Source organism: Plectropomus leopardus, chromosome 4 (genome assembly GCF_026936395.1).
Source record: "Plectropomus leopardus strain MGB_pleo_1.0 chromosome 4, ASM2693639v1, whole genome shotgun sequence".
Taxonomy (NCBI): Eukaryota; Metazoa; Chordata; class Actinopteri; order Perciformes; family Serranidae; genus Plectropomus; species Plectropomus leopardus.
This window is the reverse complement of record NC_142179.1, coordinates 7,371,152-7,386,839: the sequence shown is the minus strand read 5'-3', so window position 1 is coordinate 7,386,839 and position 15,688 is coordinate 7,371,152. Positions and strand designations below refer to the sequence as shown.

General features: G+C 38.2%; 2 protein-coding genes across 2 annotated transcripts; one reads left to right on the top strand and one right to left on the bottom strand.

The window, feature by feature from the left end:
* Positions 1-982: 982 nt before the first annotated feature.
* Positions 983-10,163, bottom strand: vsig10 (V-set and immunoglobulin domain containing 10). The gene is made up of 9 exons (XM_042488234.2): positions 9,816-10,163; positions 9,408-9,722; positions 8,283-8,588; positions 5,195-5,485; positions 3,300-3,584; positions 2,937-3,050; positions 2,171-2,183; positions 1,416-1,558; positions 983-1,317 (listed from the first exon to the last, which is right to left on the bottom strand). Exons 1-9 carry the CDS (start codon positions 9,865-9,867, stop codon positions 1,223-1,225), a joined length of 1,614 nt encoding a protein of 537 aa, XP_042344168.2. The 5' UTR covers positions 9,868-10,163; the 3' UTR covers positions 983-1,222.
* Positions 10,164-12,109: 1,946 nt separating this feature from the next.
* On the top strand, positions 12,110-14,490 carry LOC148189695 (phosphatidylethanolamine-binding protein 1-like). The gene is made up of 4 exons (XM_088076452.1): positions 12,110-12,336; positions 12,695-12,804; positions 13,379-13,479; positions 13,907-14,490. Exons 1-4 carry the CDS (start codon positions 12,202-12,204, stop codon positions 14,122-14,124), a joined length of 564 nt encoding a protein of 187 aa, XP_087932578.1. The 5' UTR covers positions 12,110-12,201; the 3' UTR covers positions 14,125-14,490.
* The last annotated feature ends 1,198 nt before the right edge of the window (positions 14,491-15,688 follow it).

Sequence of the window (15,688 nt, the reverse complement as noted above, 5' to 3'; positions counted from 1 at the left end):
GTATTTTTTTTGTTTCAGACACTTGTATTTTATTTTATTTCAGACCCTTTGTATTTTTTGTATTGTTATTTGTGTCAGACCCTTTGTATTTTTATTTGTATTTTTATTTGTTTCAGACATTTTGTATTTTTTTGTATTTTTTTTGTTTCAGACACTTTGTATTTTTTTTGTATTTTTATTTGTTTCAGACATTTTGTATTCTTTTGTTTCAGACACTTTGTATTTTATTTTATTTCAGACACTGTATTTCTTTTGTTTTGGTTTCAGAAACTTTGTATTTTATTTTATTGTCACTTATTTGATGCTCTGTCCCAAAATCCAATGACATTCAATTTACAATCACAGAAGACAAAGAAAAGCATTGAAGCCTGATAAACGAGAAGTGAATGTCTGGCATCTTTGCATGAATAATAAATTATTAATAAATTATCATAATAGTTGCTGAATAATTTTCTGGAGATCGAGTAATTATTTAATAATGGGAGCTCTATTTAATTAGCTTTAAAAAGCTACGCAAGAGTATATTTAAAGGATAATTTGCAACTTAGGAGGTTTAAGGCTGAATTACAGTCAAATGACACCATTTTCTTAGACTGTTAGCTGAGTAAACGGCTCCATTTTTACATGCAGATTGCCAGTGATTTCACTCTCAGATCATTATTTGAATATTTAAGAATTCCCCAAATGTTTTATATTGACAACACAGGAAGACTGAGTCAAAAAAAAGAATATTTCATACTCAGATTTAAAAATGACTGAATGTAGATGACTTCAAAAAGGCAAGAAAACCGTCAGTTGTCTCGTGTGTGTGGGATGTTTCGAAAGCCAAAGTGACTCCACCACATTTTTAAACTGGTTCCAGTACAGAGTCGAATTCTTTACCGGGGTAGTCACAGCTGATCTGTTAATGTGTGTTCAGCATAGGGTGGGGATGCACGTAAATCCATAACTTTCGGATGAGCGAAGCCACTCTCACATCACATTTTGTTTAAACAGCTTCATTTACTGAACAAATCTCAATATCAGAGCAACATATTAAGACGCTGTACAAACAAATCAATCATAGAAATAAGCTTACAAAAGTTCAAAACCCTGTTTAAAAAAATAACAAATTAAAAGATGATTACTTTTTTTTAGCTTTTACACCGATTCTGTTCACATTGTCGCTGGGAGTAAATGTTATTTACCTAAAATAAAACATTTATCTAAAAACACCCAATACCTAAAATGTTACAAGATCCGCCGGCTCTTCAGTCTGTGCAGTGTCCTCCTGCTGCTGCGGACTTGTGTCAGCAGTTTCTGCATCCTCATTATCACCTAAAAAAAACCAAAAAGGACAATTTGAAATAACAAAAAACTTAATGGCTCATTTACAAACCATTAAATCACTGTAAACTGCTGCGATGAGGTCGTACTCGATGGGATTCGATGTATCTGGACGAGCGTTGTGTGGCGTCCGTTGGTTATCGGAGGCAGCCGGGGAACGGCATCCTGAAAGATCTGCTCGTCGTCTGACTCCACCAGACTCAGCACGTCTCCTCTGTCCTCCTCCATTTGGCTGGAGAGCAGAAATCGAATTGTGATTTTAGAGTGTATCTGCAGGTCAGGGACTATATAATAATAATCTAAGACTGAAGATTTAAAATCTTTGTTGGAAAACGCATCCCAGGAGTTATTTTGCATCTGTGTCCGATTTCCAAATACATTTAGGAGGCATTTGAGAATGTAAAGCATTCATACTTGAAAAGTGACCAAATTAAAAGGTGCCCGCGATCCCTAAAATTCTGTATTTTTCTCAGATGATTGTGGTTTTTGTAGGATTCATTCAATGCAGGACAAAAATCAATCTGATTTATTTTGGTTTTAATGAAAATGCTAAGCTGGAGGCTGGTTTAATTTCAAAGTTTGGAAAATTAGGCTAACTTAAAAACATTTAACCAGTCCTTTACTACTGCAGCAGCATTGCATTCTGGTCTATTGAGGCCATAATAAGTGCAGGAATTGGTATCTGGGCCGCTTTATTAAGAGACTCAAAAATTATGTTTACTGTTGCATCAAATCAAATTCATTAAAATTTAGCTTCAATAATATTTTAATCCCTTTAATTTAATGTATAAGGTGTAAAACAAGCATGCAGTTTGTATTAGATACGTAAATGTAAGATACTCACCCAAAGCCATTTCCTGAAACAAAATATGGACAAAAAATGTAAGAATTACTGGATTTTTATGATTTTGACTTTTTGGTTTTTGGTCAGTTTTCATGCACAACATTACAGATGCAGTAATGTGAGCAAAAAATGAGCATGACATAGATTAACCTTTTAAAATGTGAGCAAATTGGCTTGATTTCCTTCAAAAGCTTGTGAAGATGACAACAAGCTACTTAACAAGAAAAAAACATTAGCAAGAAACTAGTAAAAAAGTAAGAAAATTATCTGAAAATGATTAACAAAAAAAGTAAAAAACAAAATTGAAAGAACCTTAACAAAGTGTAAAAAAAACTAAAATAAAATAAAGTGAAATTTCTGTAGCATAATTTTGAATAAATAATTATGAGGATTATAAATATAATTATCTGGGCATTATTTATTATTATTTATAAATATTGTATTATATAATACAATATATATTTTTGATCATATTTAATTATCCCCCACAGCTAATTTTCAGGTTATTTTCTTGTCACCTTTTACTATTTTTTTTTTTTTTTTGCAAATTGCAGGAAATTTCTCATTGTCTTTCCCCCCATGTTTTCAAAAGAAAATAAAACCAATTTTCTCAGTCGTCAGAGGTTTAACTGCATGTTAAATGCATCTGAATGCATCACAGGAAAATGATGTTGATCCAGATGTTAAAGGGTTAACTGGAGCAGAGTGATTTTGATGCATGTATTTGTAACTTCTGCGCTCGTTATGCAAATAAATGAGAAGTTACCCAGACAAATCCGGTGTCGGCTGGAGTAAATGGTTTTGGCTACGATTGCGGCCGATCCCACGATCAGCACCGCGATGAAGACGCCGATGATGGCTCCTGTGTACGCAGAGGAGGCTGTCGAGACAAAACACCGCGACAGGAGACGTTTACGGAGCAGAAAAAGGGAGGAGCAGCAGGTTTATCAGCATTCCTCGGGTGGAATACACACCTGCAGCGGCTTATTGTTTAAATCTGCGGTCCATTCATATGTGGTGAGAACTGTATGTTCAACTCTCTGACGTTAAAGCTCTGTTATGTTTACATATTTTACATTTTTTAAAAATATTTTACATGCAATAACCCTCCCTCTCGTCCCTGACTCACTCTTCACGGTCAGGTAGACTTCCAGCACGCGGACGGCGAGGGGGTTCTCGCTGCGGCAGAAATAGACGCCCTCGTCGTCCTTGCTGATGTTGAGGATGGTCAGCGTGAGGACGGGGCCTTGCTCAGACAGGATGTACTTCGAACCTGGAACAATGTAATCCTGCTCGAGCCCTTTCCTCCACGTGGTGTCGGCGGGGGGGATGGACACGGACTCGGTGCAGGTCAGAGTTATGCTGGTCGCCTCCAGCGCCGTCACCATCGGCTCGCCTTCAGGGTACGGAGGCTCTGGGAGAGAGAGGGAAAAACATTGAACTGGTTTTGGACAGCAGACATGATTTGTCCAAAGAGTCAGTGCAGTAAGGGTTTTTATTTTTATACTAGTTGGCCGCAGTGGGAGTCAAACCGTTAATCGACAGACGCACCTCAGAGCTTTATAAACAGCGAGGAATGCAGACGAGCTCATGCAGGCTTATAAAGTGTCACACACTTTGCGTCAACTCGTCCTTTGTGCCGTCCCGCCCTGTGATAACCCTTACACTACTGCGTGACTCACTATCCACACGTCCTGCATGCAGCACTGTGTCCTCAGTGGCACTCCACCGACTGTGTCTCCTTGGCTGTTTCACTTAGCAGCACTCCTTAAAATCTAATTATGAGAACAGAAGTTATGAGATCAAACATGGAGCTCAGGGTTAAGCTTCAAACGAGAAACAGATCTTATATGTCGTGACTGGAGTTCAGGACATGTGGCCTACAGGGGAGGAGGTTCGTTTGACCAGAGAGTATAGAAATGATTTGGTTTTGGTGTTTGCAGCACTGAAAAACTTCATTTTTAAAACAAAGCAGCAATATTTTCCGAAAGAAAGGACTACATTTACATGAAAACATACGCTGTTTTTCGCCCCTAACTCTGAAAAGACAAAATTCCTCCTGATCCGTTTATGAAACTTAATACTCCACTAAGATTTTCGTTGCCATGCAGCCATACATACTCAGATTAGCTCGCCCTAACATGTCATTTACTGCGTGAAAATACAGAAAAGTGGAACGTCTGGAGCTGCCTGTCATTTTGCTTCTTTGCATCAAAATAGGAGTTTTTCACAGTTTTTCGATTAATTGTCTGGCTGTATGTCAGCTCGGGACAAACACAAACACATTCAGAGACAGATGCAAAAAAATCCAGATAATCAAACCTGTTTTGAAAATTTAAATAATGGACAAAAGTTTCGGAGTCTATTTCTAAAAATGCATTTGGTGCTCAAAGGCTTTGACGGGGACGCTGAAATCTGTGATCCAGTGCCAGATTCCCTCTAAAAATCAGAGTTTTGTGAGTTGTTGAGTGTTTAGGGTTCAGGGGTCGGGGGTCGGGTCATGGACTCAGATGGGTCACAGAATTTGGTGCAACACCTGAAATAAAATCCTTTTGACTTCAGCTGCACTGGGATGGACTCTGAACTCTCAGACTCGAAGCTTCAGGAGTTAAACCAACTCTAAGCCCATTGCTTTCAATTATTTGCATGTCTAAACGCCGCACTGAATAATCTAAAAAAAACTCACTGCAGAACGTTTTTATGTGGAATAATTCTTTGTTTCTACTGAAGCTGCCGTTAAAATGTTTAAATGTTATTTTTTTAACAACTGGGCCGGTGTGGAGACAGAAACCTGGTTATTTTCAACTGCTGGCTGCTGAGAAAATGTTCTTTTTCATAATTTCGATGACCTGGCCCTTTAAATGAAAGCAAGGTGATCACTAAGAAAACTGAGTGCAGGTAAACGTTGTCGACAGTCTCACTGTCAGAGCGTCAGCGTGGCTCTTAAGTGGAAAGCACATAAAAGATTCAGCGGTTGCACGTCTCAGGATTGTTCAGAGGCTCGTTTCACCGCGTCATGCTTACTGAGGGTAAACGAACACTGCTTCTCTTTCCCCGCAGCGACCGCCGGGTGCTGGGTCATGCACCTCAGCGTCTCCCCGTCGGCCAGCACGGAGCGGTTCAGCATCACTGACAGGTGGTCCGTCACCTCCGATGCATAAATGTGCCCTTTCCAGCCCGCTCCTTGGTCTCCCTCGTCCTTCCCCCAGCGTAGCGTCGGGGTGGGATACGCTCCGGACCAGGTGCAGTTGAAGTGGATGTGAGAGGCGTCCTGTGCTGGCGCCCACATACACTCAGGGTGTCTGTCCGGGACATCTAGTCAGGACACAAAAAAACATCAGTTAGAAAACAGAAAAAAAATACAGAAGCATCTGTGTAATCTGACGGCTTTCACCTAAATATCAAGCTTCTTTGGGAGTCTCGTCACTGCACGTGCATTAATTACACGGAGACTGATCATGAAATATGTTAATGTGACTATTTATTATGTGCCTAATATGACGCATGTTTTAGGATGTGATGTTTTGTGATATTTTTTTGTTTCTGTTCTGTTTTATTCTCGGATAGAAAAGCCCAACCAGGGACAGCAGGTGCAAATTAGCCTTAGCTAGAAGCCCCACATGCAAAGTTTTCGAATTTGCCACTATGTTTGTTGTCAAATAAACCAATAAATAAAAAGTAAAATAAATGCACCTGCCCTTCAGTATTGAAGCATAAAGGATGAAATGAGGGAAAGTAGTAGTAAGCTCATTAATAATTTCTTTTCCCTAAAAGTAGCGATCCTATTTCGTCCTGTATTTTTCACCCTTGTCTTTTAGTAGTCTTAAAGATTCATTATCTTTAAACCAAAATGAAATTAACACAAAATATTAAGATTTCTAGTGCTAAACGTTGGCCGAAGCAAAATCAAAGTTGTGAGTTTTTTAAAGTATTTTCTAATGTCTTATAGCTGATGTTACGTGTATGTAACCTTGATATTTGTCTTTTTTTTTTACTATTTAAACTTGATGTAAATATTTACCTTTTTGTCTCCTTTTTTACCATAACTGTTGTTGTATGCACATTATTGACAGGAGTTGGAAAGTACCAAAGGTTCTAATCTCTATATGTGAAACAACAGTTACAGTTTATTTGTAACAGGCTAAAGTTGGATTATGTTAATTGGCATTGTCCCTATCAAATAAACTATAATAAATAAATATTTACTGATATTTATGGATAGGACAGCTGAAGATTGACAGGATTAGTGTGCAGCAAAGAGCCACAGGACTCTGCTTATATGTGTCATTCTCTCTACAAGGTGAGTCAGAGGTCACGACCCCACCGACAAATTTTTGGATGTTCAACTGGATCTCTGACCACTGACTGCAAGGCCATAAATACCTTTGTTTCTGTTTAGGTATCAGTCATTTTTTTGTAAATTTCAAGAAGCTGTTGGGCTTTCAGAATAAAGTGTCATCTAATCTATACGATGTGTAACCACGAGGCCGTGCATCATCGACAAGCGTTTTTTAATAACATTACAATGTAAATTCATGAAAGACTGGTTGGAGCTTTCCTTCCTGTAAGATAAGTGCAAGTAATTCTCGGAAGTCAGCAAGACCACAGGAAACTCTGTGTGTGTGTGTGTGTGTGTGTGTGTGTGTGTGTGTGTGTGTGTGTGTGTGTGTGTGTGTGTGTGTGTGTGTGTGTGTGTGTGTGTGTGTGTGTGTGTGTGTGTGTGTTAAGAATTCAGGACGTCCATTCAATGCATTGTTATCTGATGTCCTGCAGATAAAACTTATTTTGATAACAGAAGCCACACAGACGAAATTATTGTAACATCACAGTGAAAATACCACATTGACTTGATATCTTCGTGCTGTCGGTCTGAAAATATTTGCTTGAGCTTTTTTTTTTGACGTTCACTCGTCTTTGTCTCTGCTGCTACTGAATGATAACTCAGCTTTTTTTCCGTTGCCTATTTAATATTTAAAAAAAAGTGTGTTATTTTGCACTGTTTGTCAGTCAGTGACTCTGGAGAAAGATTGTGAATATTTGAACTCACCATGCAAACAAATTCACCTCTCCTCCTGTCAGCGTGCTCCTTAACAAGCTAATATCTACTATGTTATTCACATTTCATTACTAAGAAGCTGTAGCTCTTTGCATCATGGACCAGGATGTGGGAGTGTAGCAAATAGTGTTGCGTAGCTCAGGATGAGTCATGTTGTTTCCCATTTAAAGAAAAGTAATTAACAGCTAGATGACTTAGGAGATACTGACACACAGTGTTTTGGGTTAGCATCGCCTACTGCACCTTTAACTCAATCTTTCTATTATGTCTTTGGAAAAAGCCGCTCTGAGAATATGTCATGTACTGAATTAAAATAATGAAGCCTTAATGTAGGTCAATTAATTATCAAGGTAACACTAATAACACTATGCTGATTTTCATCATAATAATTAATTTTGTCCCTTTTTAGGCTTGGGATGAGGTTTACAACTTGGTTATTTCAATGTGTTAAGGTTAGGTTTTCCTCTCTTTTTATTTATTTTTATTTTAAATAACTGTTTTGAAAGAAGTGTGTTATTACTGAGGTGTTTTGTACACAAAGTTAAGACTGAGGATATTTCTGATTCTGGCCGTTTGGGGAAAATAATTGTGTTTCTGTGTGCATGTTTTGTCATCTTTTTCTTTTCAGATATTCAGCAAATAAAATAGCAATTAAATAGAAAAAAAGCCTATTATATGTATTTTTTCTTGCTTGTGTTAAGACTTTATTAAACACTGATTTGTTTTGCTGAATTAAAAAAGACAGGTTTGGCATTTTTTGTTGTTGCAACATTTAAATCTTGTAAAGAAAGGTACTGAAAAAAGTGTATTTTGGTATTTTACCCAGGTTTCGACTGACACCTGTACTTAAATATATTTAAAAAAACACTGCTTTAAATACATTGCTATACAATATGTATAAAATTAATATTGCTCTTCACTGTTTTCTCATGGCTTGGAAAAAGGTCAACCATTTCCAGCTCCCCTTTCTAAAGTGTAACTCAGTTAATAAAAAAAAAATAAAATAAATACTTTTCTACATCACACTTCAGCTGTATTTGGTCTGGTGGTACTTACAGTAAACTAGCAGCTGTGTGCTCGTGTTGGCTGCCTGATGAGACACGTTGTTGTGGACCCTGCAGCTGTAAAGTCCCTGAGCGCTGGGCTGAATGTCCTCTATCCTGAGGTTGAGCCAGGGTCCGGAGCCTGAAGCCAGCGACTCGTTGCTGGACGAAGCTCCCGTGAAGGTCCAGGTCAGCTGCTGAGACGGGTAGGACGAGCCGGAGCAGTTGAAGGAGACGCTGGAACCCCGATGGACAATGAGTGTCCCGTTGGACAAGGCAGTGGAGGGACTGATTGACACAGCTACATTTTCTGGACCGCCTGAAGAAAGCAGAAGCAGCACTTACAGTTAGCAATTATTTCCATTCTGAATAATCTTTTCTTTTAGAGTTTGTTCTATAAATGTGTAAAAGGAGCAACAGATACTCATCACGGTTTCCTCATACCCGAAAAGACGTCTTCAAACTGCTTTGTTTGTTTAACCGACAGCAAAAAAAAACCCCAAAACATTCAGTTTGGGTTTTTTTTAACCTGTTCTTTAACTTATTTTTATTCCACTCATGGAAACAGACAGTTTAAAATAAAATTACAAGTTATTTGCTATATTACATCCTGTGATGGAAAAGGGGCAGGCAGAAGAAAATCTTATTTTAACAGCCCCATTCTCGAAAATAAATTAACAAATAGAAATAGATGGTCTGTTACTTAGCAATAAATACTTTAAGAAAAAAATGAGAGTAAAAGAAAAGAATCAAAAGCAACTCACCATCAATTAAAAAATTAAATAGAAATGTCATAACCTTAATATCAACATTTAATGACATTTGGTGCTGGCCGGTTAATACAAAATATAAATAAACATTATATATTTACACTTCTGTCAGTTGATTAATTAATAAATGATTTCGGTCTGTACTTAATCATTGATTAATAATGTAAAAAGCAGCTTTAAGTGTTATTTTCCGCTCGTGCCCTGCTCTCTGTCACCCATCACACCTGTAGCCACCTGTTTCCGGGTGTCTGTCATGTTGAAGAACCAGTTTGAGCTCTGGACATTTCTACTGGAAAAGCTGCTTTAAGAAACTGGAGAAAAGTCCCGCTGTGGTCTCGTCGTTACTGGACACATGAGTATTAACTTACTGGCCACTCGCAGCAGGACGCGTGCGTGGAAGATGTTGTTGCCCGGCAGTGTGGAGCTGCACGTGTAGGTGCCCTCATCTCCAGGTGTCACCCCCCTGATGCTCAGACTCCCATCATGCAGCACTGAGAGGCGCTCCCCGCCGACAGGTGAGGGGCCAGGTGAGGACTCCCCACCTGCCACGAGCGCTTGTCCGTTTTTCATCCATGTTGTCACAGTCGGTGTTACGTTACCGACGGCGTAACACGGAAGTAGCGCGGTGTCGCCCGGTGCGGCTGTCAGAGCCGTTTCGGTGGAGTCACTCCCCGAAACTGCAGCTGTGAGACACACAGAGAGAGAATGAATCAATGTTAGCCGGATTTACACACTCACCTGTCTCACCTGACCGTGTGTCCACGTCATAAACTCACCTGTCGCACATAAACTCAGGTGTAGAAGCGTTAAAGTCGCGACTATCTTCATGATAACTCCTGCAAATAGCTACATCGCCTTCAAACCGAGTGAACAAAAGAGCTTCACCTCCAAACCTGTCTGACTAGTCCACCTGTGTGAGCCTGTCTGCAGGGCGCAGCGACACACTGGACACCAGTCCGCCCATTATGAAGCACCGCCGCCTCTCAGAGGTGACCAGTCTGACACAGAGTGACTTCTGACTCTTCTTCGCTGCAGATTTGACGGACGTGCTTTGTTTACTAGAGCATGCTGATCCGGAAACTTTGGCACGAATAAACCACACCCTGACCTCACCTGGTTAAAGGGACAGTAACACCTTTTCTTATTCATTATAACATGATGCGTTATTATTATTATTGTGAATAGCTGTAGTAGTGTAGTACTGTAGTGTACTGTTATAGTAGTAGTATATTAGACTAAGTTATTATCATCATCACCATCATCATAAACATTATTAGTATTATTTTTCCCCTTTATTTTTCCTAATTATAATGTATACCTTTTTTAATTGATGAGAAAATACATTCGAATTTTTATATGATAAGAATACTAATAATAAGTATTGTTCGTATTATTAATGTTATTATCCCTTTATTTGTCCACATTATAATTTATTGCTCTTGTCTTGAAATTGTTTAGAAAATACTTTCTTATTTTGTACGAATATCACATACAACATAGAGAATTAATGTGACAAAATTATTTTTATGTGTTCTGAGGCATGAAGAAATGAACCTCTGCAATAAAGAAAATGAAAAATATTATTGTTATTATTATTATTATTATTATTATTATTAATCATCATCATAGTCATCATCATTGATATTATTATCCCTTTGTTTTATACCTGTATGTTATCAAGAATATACTGGGTAGATGTTCAACTTTTTCTAAGCAGGAAAAGACAAACAATTCAATTGCAGAATAAAGACATTTTTCATGTGTCTCACAAGTCATGAGGTGGAGAGAGACTTTTTTTTAAAATACAAAAATAATTGCTTTTAATATTGGGCAGATTTCACGTCCACCAGAAGAGCTGGGCGGACTCCAGACCAGATTTTGAGCTGTTCTTATAGGGGCTTCACCAATATGGCACCACAATAAAAGGCCTCAAAGACTAAAGATAAGCAGTGTTTTTGATAAATTTCACACGAACTTAAGAGGCTATATTTTGATTTTTATTCTCTCCTTGAATGCACCCCTGACATGTTCAGTTTTACTAGTGTATATAATGCCATTGTGTGCATGTGTGTTTGTTAATAAATAATAAGTTTAAACTTTAAATAAATGAATAAAAATATTGCATCTTATTGAGGAGGTGACACAATCATTTGCTAAAATATTCTCAAATTAATGAAATAATTATCTCACAGTCAGAACCCAGTTTCTAAAAATGGGAAGTCTAGAAACAGAAAGTGTGTTAATGGCGCATGTGAGCTGGAGGCGGGACCAGAGCAGGATGGTGATTTGATTGACAGAAATTTTAGCAAATCACGATCCAGGATACAGAGTGACGACAGCGCCCTCTAGTGGTCAGAGCGGCTGGTGCAGTTTGTGGCGTTCACGTGTAGTCAGATTGCTCGGAAATTTGTTTTAGTAGAGCAGACTTTATCTACACACTACTTGACTTTATGAATGATTATTATCATATGTTACTCCTAATTTATCAATACTGTGGTGAAAACGAATAATAAAATTAGTAATTTTCTACCAATGAGATTTATTACAGGTGTTATTTACTGAAAAACAGGGAATTTACAAGATATTATCATTATGATTTAGCTGATTTAAAATTGATTTCTTATTCACAAACATTATTTGGATACAGATGTTTTAATCTTTTGGACCTGAATCAGGGTTTTTTTTTGTGCTGTGTTCATGCCTTTCATATGCTTTTAAACCTTTGGAAACTGATCAAATTGATTTGACTTATTTCCAAAAGGCAATACGTAGCTTGACAAGACTAATATGTCAAACTGTTGAAAATAAAAAAAGAGAACAGAAAAAAGAGAGAGAGAGACAGATACACAATTAGAAGATAATAATAATTATAAAAAAATACGGGGTAGTGTGCAGAAAATAGTTTATTATTACTATTATTATCATTATTATCATCTAAATATATTTTTTCCCTAAATTTCAGATCTATTCGTACCTTCTTCCAATTATTTTTGACAGAAATTATAATATTTGCACAAGTTTCAAAAACATCTGAGCCCAACGCACAACTTCTCCACCGGTCTCCACATCTCCCAGCAGCACCTGAACGCACCACTGGTGGCAGTTTGTGTGAGTGCTTGTCGCCGTACAGTCAGCGTATCTGCACCCGGACTACAAGTGAAAATGCCCACAGACCTGAGCCAGTGGACCGGGCGTCTCGCCCTGCAGGAGGTCGAGGATAAGCCTGCCCAGCCTCTGACGATCAAATACGGCTCCGTGGAAATCAGCGAGCTCGGTAAAGTGCTCACTCCAACACAGGTTAGTGAGCGAACTAATGTTGGCTAACTGCGCTAACAACTGTGCTAACTTAGCGTTTTTCCTGCGTCAGAGTGAAAGCTGGCAGATTCCCGACAAAATAATAACGCATTTCTTCTAACAAACAATGCTTTGTAATTAATTATTTGGTGTCAGCGTGTTTGCAAACAGTGCTTTGTAATTAATTATTTGGTGTCAGCGTGTTTGGAAACAATGCTTTGGCTTATGTAATGCTGACAGCGCGTCTGCAGGTGCAGCGGACGGCGAACAACGCCCTCAAATGAGCGTCAAAGCTGCAAAATCTCAGAAATGTCAGTTTCACTTCACACTTCTGATAGTTTTCACCTGTGTTCACGTGCAGGTGCAGAATCGGCCCACCTGCATCGAGTGGGAGGGATGCGACCCCAGCAAGCTGTACACTTTGGCCCTGACTGACCCTGACGCTCCCAGCAGGGAAAACCCGAAATTTAGGTGAGAGGAGCAGCCACACACACCCACACCCACACCCACACACACACACATAGTCATGTATAATAAAAAACATTAAAAACAATATATAAAATGAAATAAAATAATGTAACAAAAATAAATAAAGGAATATTTAAAATATAAGAGACGACAATAGAAAATAATAAAATATTAATAAATTAACTTAAATCCTGATTCACCTTCATTTGTCATTCACTAGTGCTCTTGTGAATTAGTTTTTTGGTGTTATTCAAAGTTTTCTTCGTTTTCTTCATTCTTTATCTCTTTTTTCTGGTGTTCTTCAGTGATTATGTTATCTGTGATTTGGTTTGTGTTGCTGACAAATTTGAAATTCAATAAACTTTAAATCACAATAATACAGTAATACAAGATAGAAATAATTTAACACAGAATTTTGTGAGTAATTCAAGTAAAAATAACACACTTGGGTTTGTAATAAAACCATAAAATGATAAGGGCTATAAGTACAAAATCACTAAAATCTAAGGGTGTGGCACCTGGGTCTAATTTCCTTTGTGTCAAAGATTTCTTTTTCTTTTTTTGCCTTTCACTTTAGGGAGTGGCACCACTTTCTGGTGATCAACATGAAGGGGAACGATGTGTCCTCTGGCCGCGTCATGTCTGATTACGTGGGCTCTGGTCCTCCCCAGGGCACCGGTAAGAGAGAAAGAAGCTTTAAGAAAGCACTATTAAACGAGAAAGATAGTTTTCCTTTTAACCAGTTAAATGCAGTGTTTGATCAGCGTAAGATGTGATGGATTTGTGTCCCTGTTTTGCAAAACGTCCCAAATTTGTGGTTAAGTTCAAGACAAATCATTGTGCTTTGCTTGATAAGTAAAGTGTCTGAATCCTGGAGTCTGCAGGTTGTCAGAAAGCCTTAAAACTGACTAACAAACAGCGTCCGGGGCTGTATTTTTTCATATTTACTTTGATTAAACTGACCTGTTTGTGACAACACATGCAGCATATGTCAAGATAAAATAAAAGTTTTCAGAGGACTGTTATTACATTTAAAGTTTGGCACGTATCTGCACGCTGGCATCAATATTTTACACTTTTAAATCCTTTCTCTCTGTCCCCTCAGGTCTCCACAGGTACGTGTGGCTGGTGTACGAGCAGCCAGGCAGCCTGTCCTGCACCGAGACCGTCCTCACTAACCGCTCCGGAGACGGTCGCGGCAAGTTTAAGATCCAGAGCTTCAGGCAGAAATACAACCTGGGAGCTCCGGTGGCTGGAACCTGCTACCAGGCCGAGTGGGACGACTACGTCCCCAAACTGTACGAACAGCTGGCCGGAAAATAAATGAACAGACTCGGCTGTAGAGCGTTCAGCACGAGGAAATCCCACAAAGGAAATGGCCTTTCTTTCAAGAAGCAAAAAACCCCAACAGTAACAAAGCATTTTTTTTGTGCGCGTGCCACAGATCAGTGTATTTTTTTCCCACTGTTGCCTAACCATGCTATAAAAAATAACTTTCACTCACCTGCAATAAACCTGATAAACACTGAAATGGTTGTTTTTTTTGGTTGAAATGTTGTAATAAATGCTTAGAGGCTCATTTGGATAACTTCCATAACACCTTGGTATTAATTAAATGATAAATTATTGTGATGATAAATTCTAAATGTGAGCAATAACTCCAAAAATAAAGACATTTGTTCCATTGTATTTTGAATTTTAAGTAGGTCTGTCATGATAATTAAGGTCAGCAAAAATCATCGAGGTCATGTCCGTGTACTGTGTGATGTAACTGGTGTTTACACGTGTTTGTTTACGTAAGTGTCACCAACATTTAAGCCATTATGATGCCAAAGAAAAACAGCAGGGGTTTTCTCTACAGTCATTAATCCTCCACACAGTGCCTCAACATTTTTTCTGCAGCACCAAAGCTAAATGAGCAGAAAAACAAACTGTTGAGACATGTTTGCTGTCACTCCTACTCGTGCTGCCACATTCCTCTCATCTGTGTCACCCGCACAAACACGTTTGTTTTATATATATCTGGGATATGTCGAAATTAAATACTTAGATTTCAATTTCCAAGTCCGAATATTCTCCAGAATTAAAAGTGAATTGCTCTTTGAAAGGTTTTAGTTGCTCATTATTCTATAATATCATAACAGTGGCTTAAAATGGTCTTAAAATTAAAATAATATTGTTTATCACTTTTATTTTTGGGGAAATATATCATCCAGCAAAGTAGATACTGTGACAGGAGCCAGGAGCATTTTGGAACGTGGTTACATTCAGCACTTCAGTGGAGTTTGCAGGAAATAAAAGACTTACTGTAAGTTTGTTAACAGGTACAATAAACCTACATATTTACTGAAAGAACAGACATCTAAATTTAGTGTCTGTATTTATTCCAGAGCTTTATTATTATCTATTAAGGTTTTTTTTTAAAATAAATGATCATTTTATACTACGGTATGATAACTGTTTAAGAAACCATTAAGTGGCACGGTTCGGATATGAGTATTGTAGTAGGAAATGAGGAGTAATTGACCTGAACTTTGCTCATTTTTATCCACGTACCTTTAATGACCTTTGTTCTCGCCAACAACTTGGTCTTTAATTTTTATACCGTTGCCTCGACTCGCCCTCACCAGCTCTGCAATGCAAGAAGAGGATTTGTTAGTTTCCCTTTCTTTTTACTTTCTCTTTTGTCAGGGATTTTACTATTAGTACTATTTATAACCACTGGAAAAAAGAAAAAGTACAATACAGTAGTACCATTTCATGCTCGAAAAAGTATCAGTATTTAACTGTAGAAGCAATGTTTTTAAAAATGTTGAATACTTGACCGACCATGTTTTCAGAGATCAGAGCCTTTCAGCAGCAGCGTGTTGTCAAAATGAACCTCCAA